Source organism: Erpetoichthys calabaricus, chromosome 9, assembly GCF_900747795.2.
Source record: "Erpetoichthys calabaricus chromosome 9, fErpCal1.3, whole genome shotgun sequence".
Classification (NCBI taxonomy): Eukaryota; Metazoa; Chordata; class Cladistia; order Polypteriformes; family Polypteridae; genus Erpetoichthys; species Erpetoichthys calabaricus.
In genome coordinates, this window is record NC_041402.2 from 44,032,774 (window position 1) to 44,050,385 (window position 17,612).

A 17,612-nucleotide genomic window follows, 5' to 3' on the forward strand; every position below is an offset into this window, starting at 1 on the left:
GTACAGAATGAGAACAAGATGACGACAAGGTGATCACCAGTGTAACCATTGTGAATCTGTATTTTTTTCATGGTGAAAACAGAATACTGTCTTGTTATAATAGAAACATCTCGTTTGAGGACTTAAGATCCACATGTTTCCTAGTATGTTTGAATTTAACTAGGAGAATTCAGTCGGGCAACCCTATTAACTAGTGTTTATAAACTGTTGTTTACAGCTTCATTTTTGAGGCTGTAGCTAACTCTACATGTTGCTGTTTTACCCTCTTAGTGAGGACTTTATACTCTGGCTTATCATGACTCTTTAATGTTCTAATTAAAGCCCTAATTAAAGCTTTAATTTCTAATTAAAACTTTTCTAACTAAAGCCCTTAAATTTCCACAAAGCTAGGGAGCTGTGTCTGCCTTGTTGACAGTTTCTATCACTTCTGGTATTTTGTCTGCTCAGACTAAGTAATATGAAATAGATAGAAATGCTTAAATTTGTTTATCTGTTTTTATCTCCTCAGTCTGTTTCACTTTGCAAGTCTGCATATCATGTTCAGTATAACATTTTAATAGTGATTTATGAATGGTTCTTTTAAGTGAACATTAACATCCTTAGCGTTAGACCCAAGCATCACTTTTGGCTGTAAAAACAGTGCTAAAAGCTTTAGTTCTCAGTGTCACTCAGGCAACAGTATAGATACGTCTCAAGTAAGACCTGAGGTTCACTGGGCTTTAAAAGTGCCCACAGCGTTAGTGCTGACATTGCACGGTCAATGGTATAGGCATGATGTTTGCAAGTGTCAGGCCTGAGCATTACCTGAGCAATGGTTTAGACACATCTCCTAGCCTTATAATGGCGTCTTGTAAGAAACGCCTCTCATCAGCAGTGATGACGAAATGAGTCTGTTCTTCAGGAAGTGAAATTGAAAGTGATTCTGGGAATCCAAAAGTGGCACTTGAATATGTGCAGTGTGCTGTTCTTATTGTTGTTGTTCATATTATTAATCATTATTATTATTATTTGTATCATCATTATATTTTCTACACTTCTGACTTTGTACACTTAGTTTTTTGCTCATTTTATAGTAGAAGAATGAGATTTAATAAAAATGTCATTTTTCAAGACAAAAAATTCTAACTTTTTACCTTTTTTTGAGAAAATGTAACGTTAAGAAGGCTAATAAAATAACCTTCTTTTTACTTTTCAGTGTGCAATCAGAGTAGCAGTATTTAGTCTCCAAGTGACCTTTGGTACTTCTGCCAACCTTCACCTTTTAAGGCCAAGAATTTACTGTATGCCCAACCTCGGAAATTATGTAGTAGCATTAGATGTTTTACTTTGGTGTTGATTAAACATTTGCAATAATTTATCATTGCACTCCTCTACTTCCACTCTGCTATATGTTCTTTAGAAAATTACCCCCCTTGATGTACAACTTTGTGCAGTGTTTTGTGCTTAGTTGTCAAAATGCACACCACATCATTGCCATTTTGTTAAAATTCGAATAGCACAATATGATTACATTGCTAACTTCAGGATTTTCAAGACTGAATTAACTGCAATGCATATTATATTTTATCTTTATAAATGTTTTTCAGTTCATTGAAGCCATTCTTATTATTTCATGTACAGTTGTATGATTGCCTTTAGGGTTCCACGGTGGTTAGTGTTGAATCCTGAGAGTACTGCATTAGACTCCTAGACTTGGCACAGTCTGTATGGAGTGTAAACATTCTGCCTTTGTCTACATCTGTTTTTCTCCAGGTCTTCCAAGCATGTTAAGTTAATTGGCAACTCTAAGCAGGTTTCATATTTTTCCTGAACCATATTTTTAATGATATTCTGAGAACAATGATATGCAAAGTACTGCAGATTTTATTACAGCAATGTAAAATATGCAAAATATAGTAGATCTTTAGAAATATCGTAGAGTAAAAGAAAGGTGGATCGAAGCTGTCAGGTGTCCTAGGCGTAGTAATGTGGAACACCATCGTGAGTTCATCACCTTTTCACAAGGAAGTGTATAATTTCTACCTTCTGATATCTGAATGACTTTTGTATGTTACATATAAGCATATTTGTGGTGTTCTTCTGCCTAGAAAAAGTTTAAGATATGTTAGTTTGACAGTATAGATCAATATTCATTATATTTTTATTATTTTTATATCCTTTGTAGATTCAAGACCAACGTCCAGGGATTCTTCAATAAACAATTTCGAAAGGGTAAAATTCCAGGTATCATCTTAGCAGAGAACTTGACTTTTTACAGACAATTATGGAGCTCTGAACAGACAAGTGGAATAATTAATTGCAACATCTTATTTGTGCCTTTATAATAGTAAAGGGCATTTCAGAGTTTTCTGCAGTTTGAAATGCCTACATTTATTGAAGTTTTGAACTCAAAGAGATTTAGTACTTCAGAAAAAATTCAAGTGTACCTTGTGAGCATAGTAATGTTCCGTTTCTTTCCGCATAGATTTTTATAAACTGTTATGAATATTAATTGCACTTCATGCTTCCTTCGTGGCAATTGTTAGACCAGTCTTTGATAATCAAACTGTGTGAAAGAAGTTGAAGGTCCTTTGAGATTTATCATTTGATATTTTTCAAAGATGATAACATCAATATCAATAACATTTTGGATGTTACACCTGAAATGTTAAATACAATATCAATTATTAAATTGTTTTTTCCAAAGATGGCATGGAGGTGCATTGGCAGTGCTGCTGCCTAACAACAAGGAGGCCTGGATTCACATCCCAGTGTTCCCTGCATGGAGTTTGCATGTTTTTCCTCTGGGTTCTCCGATTTTACCCAGCAGTCCAAACACATGCAGGATAGGCTGATCGGTGTTGCTAAATTGGCCTTTTAGTGTGGGTGTGTTCACTCTGTGATGGACTGGCACCCTGTCCGGAGATGTTTGGATGCTTGCTGGGATATGTTCCAGCTTCCTTGCTCAGGATAAGCAGGTTTAGAAGATGGAGGATTTTTTTTCCAATCGGTGGTTAATATTATCAGCAATCGTAACTGAAAATACTGGTAGCATGAGGGTACACTACTTAATATTTTCCTGTCATGGCCCCTGACCCCGCCACACACCCTCCCAGTGTCAGCACTGATTTTTTTTTTCCAGGGTTAACTGGAGACTCTAAATTGTCCTAACACAACTAAGGGTGTTTGTGTGTGTGTGTGTGTGTGCGTGCACATACATGAGCTTGACCTGTAATACTTTGATTGACCAATCGGGGGCTGGAGTTGTACCTTGATGCTTATAGGGTAGTCTGTTGCCATCACCACCTTAAACCGGATTAAGCCGGTTCAGAGGACTGACAGATGAAAAACTCTTAAATTTCCTGGTGCATAATTAGCCCTGATGTATTGTAATAAATAAGGCATTTGAAATTTAAATGTACAGTTTATAACCCTGAATATAGTCATCTTTGTGTCTCTATTGCTATGAAATACCAGTTATTATAGAAATAATACATCATAAAAATTGCAGCTTAAGGAAGAACATGTAAACACAGGTCATAATGACTAAAAAGGAAAAATGAGCTCAGAGGTATAATGTGTTTTCATGCTTTTTCATTTTCTTCCTTATCAATGTTGGCAGTTTACTGCTGTTTTATAATTAGAGGTTTATTATTATATCTTCTGTGGAAGACAGACATAAGTGAAAGCCACATGTTTTTGCTGTTTCTAGTTGTATTCTTTGAAAGAATGAGAATTAACAAATAAATACAGGCACACACATGCATATAAATAGAGGAGGAATGCTAACGTACTTACCTACCCCACAAGTGGCCTGATATTTGCTTATGGCTCTTTAAGTTTTAAATACTCACCATGAGTTCTTACCACTTTGGTGTCCTACACCTTTTAATGTTGCTTTTTCTCTCCCGGCTTCCTGCTTGAGTTTGTGAAGCCTCTTTAAATATGCTCTCTTAATTAATGACAAGGGAGTCATTTCACTCAGGTCACTGGTTGTCTAAATAACTGTAGGCAGCCATAAACGTCTGCCTCTCGGCAGCTCCAATTTTCACTGAAACTCTTGACTGTTAAATTCATTTAAAGTGACAGTTGTCATTAAAATCACTTCTATAGTCTGCCCTTCAGTCTATACATCTTGACTTTCCAATTTGTTATCGAAGAAGGAAAGAAGACTAAAGACAGTCTACGCCAGACCCTTGGCATACTGTTCTTGGTTCACTGTTCCCCTGTGATTGTAACCAGCTGTGCTGTTGCCCCCTCATGTATGGTTTCACCAGTGCTTCCTTCTGCACTGATTGTCCCTACTAACCTTAATAGCTTATACTGTATTTAGTTAAATGTAAATATGTTTATTTGTATGTATTAATATAATGGCTGTGGCTGCCTCTTAAATGTCTTTCCAAATGCATCAGATAATAAAATGCTTCATTAATAACTTTCTTAATTTTCCTATTTGTGGATTGTGCATACACCCTTGAGTAAAGTAATGCAAACAAAATATTTGTAGCTTAATGAATGAAAATTAATTCTAAAATCTGTGCATCAGTCTGCTTTTGGATGTGTTTTCCTCTGAAGATGTACATTAAAAAATCTGGAAACATCATAGCACTTTGGTGAAATCATTTCTTTGTTTTGAGTTGGGTAAATTAAATAATTGCATTCAACTGTTAATGAATATAATTGAACCTTTTTCTAAAATAGGTTTTTCCTTTTTTGTTTTCCTAAACAAAAAAACATAAGCATGTAGCTCACACACCTGAGATTCAGAGCTTATGTAATTTCAGTTTGTGAGGTGAATTTCGTTCTCAAAAACCTTTTGTCTCTGCTCAAGGTGTGTTGCAAGACTACATGGAGAAGGTGATGGTGCTGGAGTACATGGAAAAGCCCAACTATGAAGAGTTGAAAGCTCTAATGAGAGGAGGCTTGCAGAAATTGGGGTTCAACAAGGAAAATTCAATTGATTTCTAGTGTTCTAAAGGTATGTTCATCCTCCTTTTGAACTGAATTAGGACAAGTTTGCAAAACAAAGGTATGGCTCCATAAGAGCATAGAGTTGAATGATATACAGAGCTTTACTAGAAAACATCCTGACATTCTCAAGTGTAAGATGTAAAATAAAGCTACTCTCCATTTCAATATATTATAGTTATACCTTGCAATTAAACGTATTTGTTTCTGGTTTCACTGATGCAGAAACATCAAATAGAATAATTAGTACACTGATACAGTGCAAAAGGCACATGTTAGCAAACAAAGCAAGACTCACATTTTAGAAGTATGGGCTCCATCTCAACCACAACCCTACACCAATATAAGCAATTAGAACAAACTTAACATTTCATTTAATAAGTTTGAATTCTAATGATATGATAGAAACTAATTTTTTAGAAATCAGGGTGGCTTGCATTTCTGTTCCAAGAATCTCAGTATCTGTGTTGAAAAATTTGACATGGCTTTTTACCAATACTGCAGAAGTCCCTGTTTGGTAGCCTAGTTGGAGGGATTCAGTACCGTAAATGTCTCTCATGATTGCCTGTTGGGTTGCGTTGGAGAGTCATTAATGGGCTAAAACACTCCCTCTCCATTGTTTTTGGTAGTTAAACTATACTTAATATTAAACTTTGGAAATAAATTGCCTTAAATAGCTAATGCTTAATTCCTCTACCAGTAGAATTTTCATAGTGATGCAGACCATGTAACTGGGTTATACAGTGGTTTAAATTTAAAATAGCTGATATTTTACAAATATTTTTGTCATTGCATTCTAGATGGTCTTTTGCAAAGTGTCGGCTTGCATAAAAAAATGTAACATTTAGAAAAAGTTATTGTTTGTTTATCAGCATAGAGTAATTTGTTCTTATTCATTTTGTCTCTCTTTTTGTTTATAGCTTCTGGAAGTTGGATTTGTATTGATGGAACATTGTTTTTATATCATTCGCCTTTCTGTTTCTAAAAGCAAATGATGTAGTTTGTTGACAAAATTAAAATGTATAATTTGGCATTAGCCAACATCGACAGTAAGAGAATTATGTAATATGAGAAGCACTGTACGCTTTTTATTACTTAGATACATTTGAGGCTGTTTTAAAATGAATATTTTAATATTAATTTAGCATGCAGTTATTTTTTTCTGAAAAGTTTGAATGGAAGTGGATGTTCTACACTTAAAGAAATTCTTTTTTAGTCACTGATTTTAATCTCTTATAGACCCTGATAGCAGAGCTGGATATATATTATATATATATTTATATATATATTATTTTTTTGCGCAGACGCTGCTGACCAGGCGCCATTATTCAGCAGTTGCTCTTCTTCCTTTAAATGTGAATGATAGTCAATGTAAACTACAAGAGACTGTGACAGTTGGGGGATGGAGGTGCTTGAAAGGGTGCACACTGTAGATGGAAGAAGCCTCTCTCGATTTTATTTTAGTTTCATTTTCCTCAAAGCACTCCATACTGGTATGTCAGGTTACTGAGCCAGATAACAGCATAATCAGCTTGGCATATAATGACTGAGCCACCGTATACAAGTTTATTAACAGCTGTAGAGCAATGTGAATGTGTCCTACTGTATTTATATCTTCATGGCTAATATCCCCCCTTATGTATCTGCAGGGCTGGTTTGTAGATTTTAAAAAAATAAATATTTTGTCTTTATACTACTGAGTTTCTGTGGTGCTGAAGTTTTCCTTTTCTGCCAAGATTTATTTTCTCTCTCATATGTATAATAAATTTAAAATAAATGCAGTGTTTAAAATGTTTCTTTTCTGTTTACTTTTATAGTGGGAAAGTTAACTTACAATAGAAAAATTTAAATATATTGCCGTAAAATATGATTTCTTTGAAAACAGATTTGCCTGGTTGTCATGACCTGGCACCCCCTGCCTTTATCTGGGTGTTGCTTCATTCCTTAAACTTAATTTTGTTGTGTATTTTCAAACTATTTAGTAGTAGTACTATGACTACTGCTGCCCTGTCAATCACTTGTTTCTGTTTCTTTTACTTTACAAGATAAGGTCCGTTCAGGTGTGGCCTCATGTCTGACCTGAGACAAAGTGAGTAAGGAGGCCATTTCATTGCACTGGTCATTTGCCTGTTCCCAGTTTCACTTTGTCTGCCCTGCAGTGATTTACCAGTCGGTGTTTAGACATGAAATCCAAATGTCATTGTTTTTGCACGCTGTTATATTTCAGTCTCCCCTTACAGTGAGTGCACGTCAACCTCTTCTACTTCTCATTTTCTTTTTTGAATGATGTATAGCTCCTTATGTTATATCCGTGCTGCTGTTCCACAGATATCGTGGTCACAGACTAATGTTGTTATTTTATACGCTACTATATTTTTTTTTCCAGATGCTTCTCCCTTTAAGTATCTCCTGAGTAGTTGAGTTTTCACCACTGGTCTAAAGCACTTCAGACTACTGTTTAGCATTTTCTTCCTCATGGAGTGATGTAGCTCCCCACGTCCTCTCAGTACCTGCATTATGAGACATCCCGAAAAGGCAGATCTCAGGGCTTTGGTGGTAAACTAGAGGAGACCATTAAGTCAGACTTGTGTAGTCAGCTAATAGCTACATTGGCCCAACATGTCTTCCTGCTCAGAGGCTGTACAGGACTAATCTAAAGCCTGCGCCATATTACATGCTTGGATAGTTTGGGAAATGGTTTTCAGAATGTGCATGGCCTCCCCATGACGTTTCTTTCTGTAAGTAAACAGTTTATCTTTTGTGCAGCAGAAGAGACAGTTGAGTTACCCAGAATGTTGTGAAAGCATCTTACTGAGAATCTCTGAAAATTGCATGAACTTCCTGAGGACCACACTAGGGAAAAAAGAAGTAATAAGAGGCAATCCAACTTGGCTCCTCTAAATTAATATACACAAAAGAAATTCAACAGGATTTGTTTTGCAACTCCAAGTCATTCTTCTTCTGCACTGCCTGTAGTAAAATCCCAAGCGGTGACATTAAATAATGTCATGCTGGCACTAACAAAAACTTGTTGCCTTTCATTTTGGCAGAACAAATCAGTTAGCTCAGCAGGATGCAGTCTTTGTTTTGGAAGGAAGGCCAACTTTTCCAGTGTAGGTGCCTTTATTTCCTGCTTTTTATTATGAAACAATTTTGTGAAGACCAGTTCTCTGATGTGTTTTGTCATAAAAGTTTCCTAATAAGCCAAAGTGATAATAAAAATGCATATGTCCCAAAACCAGCTTGTTTAACATTTCACAGTGAATGTCTTAAAAAGGAGGCAAGAGGGCGGTTTACTGCAGAAGAGTCAGCAGAGGGGAGGCACAAAGCCGACTTTGTTGCCTGGGCAGCAGATTACAGTGACCATGCCTGCCGTCCGCCACAAAAGACCAACGTGCAAGTCTCACTTGTTGATGGAGTGAAGAGGAGCGGACACGCAGAGGCTCATTCAGCGGGAAGCAGCTGACTTGTTTCCTGCCTGCATGTGGGCTTGTTGTCTCTGCATGCCTCATAACCCGATGCGTTTGCCTGCATTGCTTATAAAAGCACTTGTTTTTAGATGAAAAACCTTTTAGACTATAACTAATAAAAAACAAAGGTCGAAAAACATTTTCCAAACAAAGTGTTTACACACAACCTGTCGTTCCTCTTAGCTGGCTTGGTGCAGCTTAGTTTTCATTGATCTTGACCAGTGGAGAGAGAGCGAGCTGGCAGAGCTGTGACTGTGACCAATGGCACCCACCACATCAATCCTTGGCTGACTTGTCTGGTCTTGACTTCATTACATTCTTGGCTGGCACAGTGGCGTGGTTGGTTATGCTGCTGTCTTACAGCCCTGGAGTTCATGTTGAAGCCCATGTATTGCCTGTATGGAGCTCTCCCTGTGTCAGTTGGAGGTTTTCACCTTCCTTCTCAGTGTCCTCTGATTATTAACCTCCTTCTTGTTAACCCCAAGCGCCTCTCGGGCTTGGAATTCTATGTAAAAACATTTAACCCCGAGTCTTTTACAAATTAATCTTTTGATGAGATATGAAGCGTTAAGTTCAAATTACTCTCGGGACAGAATTCTACTGCCATCTTGTAGAAGAAATAACAATACTGCAAGAAAAAAAAGAACATGAATTGTTCTGCCACTCTGTAGTAACTCAAATATTCATGAGTGGGGATGGGCCTTCAACCAAAACACAAAATGGTGTGTAAATGAGAAGCTGTAGTGCCAGTTTTAGAACAAACTGAAAGTGAACCATTAGTTGAATCAAGCAGTAGTGAAGACAACATGAAATGGTCATCAGACATTGGCACAGATAGTGAAACTGGTGCATACAGCACTGTATAACTGAACTAATGAGACATGCCTGTTACATTCGGTCCTGTGAAGGTTCACTGTGGTGCAAGTAAGTATGTGGCATAAAGGTGAAATTATGACGATCAAGTAGAAGGACAAGACCATCATTAGCCCCCCAAGCGCTGTTCATGATGCAGCAGCTGTCAGTGTTCGTGTCAGGAAAATGTGGAAGTAACTTAAGCTTTGTGCTGTTGTAGCCGACAATAACACAAGGTACGTGTCGCTTGTACGGATCAGACTCTTATATTCTACTCTCTTATGCACAAGAAACTGAAAAAATGAAAAGTGCATAAACACACGTCTAGTGTCCCAATTGTGACATTGAGCTGTGCATTTGTGACTGCTTCAAAAGATGTTACACACAGGACATGTACTCAATCTGCATAAGTACAGCAGTGGACACTAGACATACCTTTCCTACTCTATGGTGACATTCTGGTATTTACATGTTTCTGATACACAATTAAAATTTTTCTTGTTGGAAAAATTCTGGCTCATTTTTCTGTAGGTAAACGTAACACTAAAGAGGTTAAAAAAACTGAACTAACCCATTGACACAAGTATTCAGAACCTTAGCTGTGACACTTGAAATTTGCTTCAGGAGTATCCCATTCTGTTGATCATCATTGAGATGTTTCTGCACCTTGTTTGTGGTTCACCTGTGGACAGTTCAATTGATTGGACAAGATTAGGAAAGGTACATGCCTGTCTACAGAAGGTTCCACATCTGAGCAAAACCCAAGTCGTGCCTGCAGAGCTTAGAGACAGGATTGTGTCAGGGCACCGATCTGGGAAAGGCTACAAAAAGTCCTGCAGCACTGAAGGTTCTCAAAAGCACAGTGACCTTCATAATTCCTAAATGGAAAAAGATTGGACCAACCATGACTATTCTTAGAGTTGGCCACCCGGACAGCCTGAGCAGTTGTGGAAGAAGAGCTTTGGTAAGAGAAGTGACCAAGAACCCAATGTTCACTCTTGTCAAACTCCAGGGAACCTTCGTGAAGATTTAAGAAACTTCCAGAAGGACAACCATCACTGTAACGCTCCACTGAGCTTTGTGACAGAGTGACGAGACAGAAGAATCCCCTAAGTAAAAGACACATGGAAGCACACTTGGTGTTTGCAGAAAGGCACCTAAAGGATTCTTAGACTGTGATGAACAAGATTCTATGGTCTGATGAAACCAAGATTAAAGTCCTGCCTGGAGGAAACTCGGCACCGCTCAACACCTGTGCAATACTAGTGGTGAAGCATGGCGGTGGCAGGATCAGGCCATGGGGTTGTTTTTCAGTGGTAGGGACAAGAAGACTAGTCGGGGTTGTAGGAACGGTTAACGAGCAAAGTACAGAGAGATTCTTAATGAAAATCTTCACCAGAGTGCTATGGACCACCGACTGGGCCATAGATTCACCTTCCAACAGGACAGTTACAATGAGCACAAAGCAAAGACAACACAAGTGTAGCTTAGGGGCAACTGTGGGAATGTCTTTGAGTGGCCCAGCCAGAGCCTGGACTTGAACCCAGTCAAACATCTCTGGAGAGACCTGAAAACAGCTGTCCACCAACAGTCTCCAACCTGACTAAGCTTGAAAGAATCTGCAGAGAAGAATAGTAGAACCTGTGAAAATATTTCTAAGAAAAACACTTCTTGTACTGGTCAGTGTTTCCGAATGTAAGTAGAAGTAACAATCCATTTACTCAATTGCTGATCACACTTGAATACCAGCCAGCATCGCGAGGTGCCCAAGGGGAGAGTGAGGACCATGGATGAGACAACACATATTGATAGGCACACTACCATTGAGACTCCCCTGCCCAGAAACAGACACCTGAATTATTTATGGAGCTTATTTAACTGGAGAAATGCATACAAATGAAAACAAAACAAAAATAAACCAAGCAACCAAATACAAATAAGAGACAACAATCAAAAAAGCAGGCAAAAAGTTCAAACGAAACTTGCAAGAAGCACAATTACAAATACAGTGGTGTGAAAAACTATTTGCCCCCTTCCTGATTTCTTTTTCTTTTGCATGTTTGTCACACAAAATGTTTCTGATCATCAATCACATTTAACCATTAGTCAAATATAACACAAGTAAACACAAAATGCAGTTTGTAAATGGTGGTTTTTATTATTTAGGGAGAAAAAAAAATCCAAACCTACATGGCCCTGTGTGAAAAAGTAATTGCCCCCTGAACCTAATAACTGGTTGGGCCACCCTTAGCAGCAATAACTGCAATCAAGCGTTTGCGATAACTTGCAATGAGTCTTTTACAGCGCTCTGGAGGAATTTTGGCCCACTCATCTTTGCAAAATTGTTGTAATTCAGCTTTATTTAAAGGTTTTCTAGCATGAACCGCCTTTTTAAGGTCATGCCATAGCATCTCAATTGGATTCAGGTCAGGACTTTGACTAGGCCACTCCAAAGTCTTCATTTTGTTTTTCTTCAGCCATTCAGAGGTGGATTTGCTGGTGTGTTTTGGGTCATTGTCCTGTTGCAGCACCCAAGATCGCTTCAGCTTGAGTTGACGAACAGATGGCCGGACATTCTCCGTCAGGATTTTTTGGTAGACAGTAGAATTCATGGTTCCATCTATCACAGCAAGCCTTCCAGGTCCTGAATCAGCAAAACAACCCCAGACCATCACACTACCACCACCATATTTTACTGTTGGTATGATGTTCTTTTTCTGAAATGCTGTGTTCCTTTTACGCCAGATGTAACGGGACATTTGCCTTCCAAAAAGTTCAACTTTTGTCTCATCAGTCCACAAGGTATTTTCCCAAAAGTCTTGGCAATCATTGAGATGTTTCTTAGCAAAATTGAGACGAGCCCTAATGTTCTTTTTGCTTAACAGTGGTTTGCGTCTTGGAAATCTGCCATGCAGGCCGTTTTTGCCCAGTCTCTTTCTTATGGTGGAGTCGTGAACACTGACCTTAATTGAGGCAAGTGAGGCCTGCAGTTCTTTAGACGTTGTCCTGGGGTCTTTTGTGACCTCTCGGATGAGTCGTCTCTGCGCTCTTGGGGTAATTTTGGTCGGCCAGCCACTCCTGGGAAGGTTCACCACTGTTCCATGTTTTTGCCATTTGTGGATAATGGCTCTCACTGTGGTTCGCTGGAGTCCCAAAGCTTTAGAAATGGCTTTATAACCTTTACCAGACTGATAGATCTCAATTACTTCTGTTCTCATTTGTTCCTGAATTTCTTTGGATCTTGGCATGATGTCTAGCTTTTGAGGTGCTTTTGGTCTACTTCTCTGTGTCAGGCAGCTCCTATTTAAGTGATTTCTTGATTGAAACAGGTGTGGCAGTAATCAGGCCTGGGGGTGGCTACGGAAATTGAACTCAGGTGTGATACACCACAGTTAGGTTATTTTTTAACAAGGGGGCAATTACTTTTTCACACAGGGCCATGTAGGTTTGGATTTTTTTTCTCCCTAAATAATAAAAACCACCATTTACAAACTGCATTTTGTGTTTACTTGTGTTATATTTGACTAATGGTTAAATGTGTTTGATGATCAGAAACATTTTGTGTGACAAACATGCAAAAGAATAAGAAATCAGGAAGGGGGCAAATAGTTTTTCACACCACTGTAAGTTGTTTTTTTTTATCAACAGATCGGATAATGAAAGGAACCCCCAGCTGACTTTTGATCCTGTCCTACAGATACCGCATGGGTCACAGCAATAGAAGAGGTGCAGTTGGTGGCTTTTAAAATAGTGGTGATAGAAGGACTTAAAAATAGCATTCAAAAAGCAGAAAGTACCAAATGAATGTCATGGCAGACATAATCTGAAATTGAAGCTAACATGAGAGCATTGGATAGCAACAGTCCTTAAAAGAAGATGCACAAAAACACAGGAAGAACGTGCAGACTCCAAATAACAACAGTTTGCTTTTGTAGAGCATAAAAGAATTAAAAGATAAGAGTAGGTGAGAAAAGCCTGCCATTGGAGATGATGGAGGGAGATATAAAAAATGTAGACGGTCATCGATAGAGACCTGGAGAAAAGTGTAAATTCATGCTGAAAATGAGCTTAGCTTCTTCTAGTTTTCTTTGAAAAGTGTCTTTGAAGTCCTGTGAAAGAACACAGAGAGCTCAGTGTGGCTATGATCAGGGGGTCTGAGCTGTTCTACAGTAAGCTTTGTGAGGTCTTTGGTCCCACCGGTTTGAATTTGAAATGGTCTTCTAGCCGTCTCCCTGTTTCACTCATGGACACGTCCTACAAGACATGTAGTAAATAAGAGTGGCAACAGGCGCATTGTTTAATATTGAATTTTCCAGAAGGACCAGACACAAGGGTATCTGCATGTGACACAACGGCTCCTGTTACAGCTGAAAGTGCCTGGTGAGGAATGTGGCTCTCCTCTGTGAAGTGAGCTGTGGATGAGACGTTTACGTGAGGTTAGGGAAAAGGCTTCTAGTGGCAGGACCAGTCTGCTTGATGACCTGTTTGAGAGATATTTGTTAGAAATCACTTATGTTCATCAGTTTGTAACTGCTTTGTTTTGAAGTGTGTTTACATTAATCTGTATCTTAATATGTGCACATTATTTAATGCGTAATTTGTAAAGTTTGTAATTGCATTTTCCATGTGAATTTGTTACATATAAATGTTATGTTAGGTTGCCTAGTTGCCTCCCATAGTATAAAGTGTGTCAGAGGGTAATCTTCCGGGCTCATCAGAGCACTTGTCAGAGGGGAACATTTTTTTGTACAATGGGTGGTTTTCATTTTCTCGCACACAAAATCATGTAAATAATAAATATAAAAGCCAATAGATGAAGGGGTAATGGGCAGCCTTGGTTAAGATCGGGGCTGTAAGTGAAAAGGCAAATTTTTAGAATAATTCTGTTACAGGTTATTATTGCTGGATGTCTGCAGGACACATTTATTTACCTGTCTTGCAAAAGAGTCCCCTGCTTTGAAGATCAGGCTGCTTTGATTGCTGTCTCATCAACGTACAATACTGTGATACATAACTGCCTGCTGCCTTTGAAGATTAACATGTTCTGGGGACACCATTGTGTAATCGATCATCATGTTGATCTAGGCAGAGACTGGAGCAGTTACTGTATATAATGTACTTCAGGCCATAGGATGGTATGAGAAGGCAGACGGTGTAGAGAGAGACAGTCCACCAAGAACGATGTCAAGATCACTCACACAGAGTACTGGGAGTCGCAGGCAGACAAGAGTACACATGGACGGTGACACCTACCTCCAGGGGGGAAGACACCGTTTCACCAGAAAGACGCTGGTTGTGGGTCTAGTGAGACAAAGAGAAGATTTCTGAGAGAACTGAGTGAAGCCAGTGGACGAGAAGTCCGCAAGACAAGGTACCTGAAAGTGAAAGAGAACACTCTCTACATGGGGAAGAGATGTCAACAGGGATTCGGAAAGTTAGTATGACTTCTGTTTGGGAAACAAGCATTCTGTGAACAGAGTGTTTCAGTGGGACAACTGGAAGATTACTGTAATCGTTGTGGTAAATCAGCTTGCAACTTGGACTTCACACGACCAAAGGTTGTATCTCCACTGTTAGGTTTAACGGACTTTTAGAGTGTGTACGGTGTGCTCTCTTTTTATAAGGTTCTCGCTTCTGATACTTTTAAATTCTTACTTATTTGTATCTTCTTGGCGGATTTTATATTGTCTGGTGTAATACAAGTTACTGTTGTTTTTCTTGAAATTGGTGCCGTGTATTTCATTGTGTAAATTTCAAGATTTCTGAGACTCTTAATAAAACTGGGTGGTGTAGTTGGATATGTTAACTTTGTTTAGGTTAGATTACCTAGAAGTGTGACCCAGGCACCCGTCACACACTACCCTCCCAGGACACGAAGGATGGAGCTGTTGCTGATGGTATTGTCTCTTTTTTCACTCGAAGCTCTGAGAAGATGCCCAATGAGGGCAACTGACTCCGCCCTTTCCGGTCCAGGGACTATAAAGCTCAAGTGCTCCCAGAAGGAGGCGTCTCATTTTGAGGAAGATCAGGCCGCTGGACATAGGTCCAAACCTAAAGCCGTGACCGCTGTACAGAGCTTGACTCACCCTTATTTTAGGGGCGCATCAGCCTACTAGCAGTTTTCTTCTTCTTTTCTGCCACTGTGCGCCGGTTTATTTTGTCTGACCACACCATTATTAAAAGGGGTGACGCAGCTGGTACCCCATTTTCTTCTTTGGACTCGACTGTTCCCTCGGTCAATGAGAATGTAAAAGAAAAGCCAGGCCGTCCATTACAGAGGCCGCTGGCTCTCATACTGTGTGTTCAACCTTTGGCTTGTCCTTTGCTTCATTTTTAAAAGTTACCAGTGAAAACCTCCCTTCTCAACTCTGATTGGAGTCATCATTAGCCTTCTGTGTCCTCTTCAGAACTGCATGGCTGATCCTAACCAACATCTCCAGATGTGTGAGATGGCAGCACCATCCACGGTGTTACTGTGCTCTTCACTTATCTGTTATTTACACTTAAGTATGGAGCCAACATAATTCCATTTAAATGAAAGAGGAGGTAGAAGATGGAAGCCATCAGCCAATAAGAAGACTCCTTATATGTCACATGCCGACAATTGGTCAAAAGAACGCTGGGTCTTTAAGGGACTTAAGAGTGAAATCTTAAACTTGGAATGTTTGCTTCTCTTTTGTCTAAAGGAAGCTCCTGTCATTTTCCCAGTCTTATAAACATATCCTAGAATCCAGAGAGTTGCCATCCATTTTCCAAATCGTGATCTGCACTACGTTTGGAAATACGGTCTCAAATATAACTCTGCATTATTCCATAAACACTCATAAAAAGTCAATGGCATAAAGATATCATGTTAGTATGCGCACCCTGGGTGGACACGGGCATTGCGTTCTGTGAAGATTTTCTTCCTTAGAGGAGCGTGGTTTTTAACAAGAAGCTGATCTTTCACGATTGCTGAAAAGCAGTTAGCATTAACTCACGACATTGTATCACGGTAAGCGGATCCCAGCCATGCTGGCACAATGACACTGTGGGACACGTAGAAGCCTTCACTGTGGAAACTCATGTCTGTCGGCTTCTTCTGACTTGTACCATGGAGAAAAATAATTCATCTGACCATAAAACATTTGTCAACTGCTCGCTTGTCCATTCCTTGTAGTTTCTGTAAATTAATATGAACCGTGTCCACCTAGACAATGCTCAACAATCTGGACAACAGGGATAGGAGTTCAACCCAGTCATGTTAGAAATACGGTAAGTATCTCTATCTACAGTTAGGTCCATAAATATTTGGACAGACAACGTTTTTCTAATTTTGGTTCTGTACATTACCACAATGAATTTGAAATGAAACAACTCAGATGCAGTTGAAGTGCAGACTTTCAGCTTTAATTCAGTGGGGTGAACAAAACGATTGCATAAAAATGGGAGGCAACTAAAGCATTTTTTGAACACAATCCCTTCACTTCAGGGGCTCAAAAGTAATTGGACAATTGACTCAAAGGCTATTTCATGGACAGGTGTGGGCAAGTCTGTCGTTATGTCATTATCTTGGTCTTATTCGAAAGTTGATGACCTGATATGTTCTGGAAATTCAAAAAAATGTACGAAGCATCAACCTGGTAGGCACTTTACTGGTGGGCTACACAGTCCCTGCAAGCCCATTTATTATTAATCCCCCAGAACATGGTACATGCATATGCTCAGATTCCATAGTCATGGGTAAGTTCTTACATCTCATGGTGTAAAGTTTACTGTTGTTCTTATCTGGACTTTTGTAGTGTCCCACAGCCCCTTCCTAACTCAGAAGGTTCCTTTCTTAGTCTTTCCTCTCCTGCCAGTCCTTTCTTAGTCTTTCCTCTCCTGCCAGAGTACCTGGAGCAACTTCTAAAGCAGAACTCCTGTTTGATTTGACATTTGACAGAGAAATGACCAGCTTTGTCTGCAGACACTCAAAGGGGATGAATGGAAAAAATGATTTAAGTTCCCCAACAGGCCCTTCGTGGGTGGACATTGTCTTCTGCCATTTTGTGGCACACCCTAAAATTAAAAGAAAAACATGAATTTGAACCCAAGCCAGCTGAGATATAACACTCTGCTTCACAATGTGTACCCACTACACCAGGAACCAAAACATTATGATCCCTGGCTAGTGTGACATTTGTAGCGCTCCTCTGTATGTTTAAATATTGTAAGTCGTTGTCCCTCAAACTTGGCCTTGGGGGTTCTGCTGTGGCAGCTGAGTTTAATCTTTTCCAGTTTTTTAATCCTAGGTTAGTTCAAAGCTTCATTATGTCTGTTTCCATGTTAGCATGAACAGTAACACAGTAATTAACATGTATG

General features: G+C 39.2%; 1 protein-coding gene across 2 annotated transcripts in view; it reads left to right on the top strand.

The window, feature by feature from the left end:
• The window catches only part of vrk3 (VRK serine/threonine kinase 3), a 69,046-nt gene extending 62,304 nt beyond the window's left edge, over nt 1–6,742 (top strand). For both annotated transcript variants that reach the window (XM_028809404.2, XM_028809405.2), the window contains exons 13-15: nt 2,165–2,223; nt 4,811–4,957; nt 5,868–6,742. In XM_028809404.2, coding sequence (XP_028665237.1) covers nt 2,165–2,223; nt 4,811–4,947 — 196 coding nt within the window. In that variant the 3' untranslated portion in view covers nt 4,948–4,957; nt 5,868–6,742. The remainder of the gene's footprint in view (nt 1–2,164; nt 2,224–4,810; nt 4,958–5,867) is intronic.
• The last annotated feature ends 10,870 nt before the right edge of the window (nt 6,743–17,612 follow it).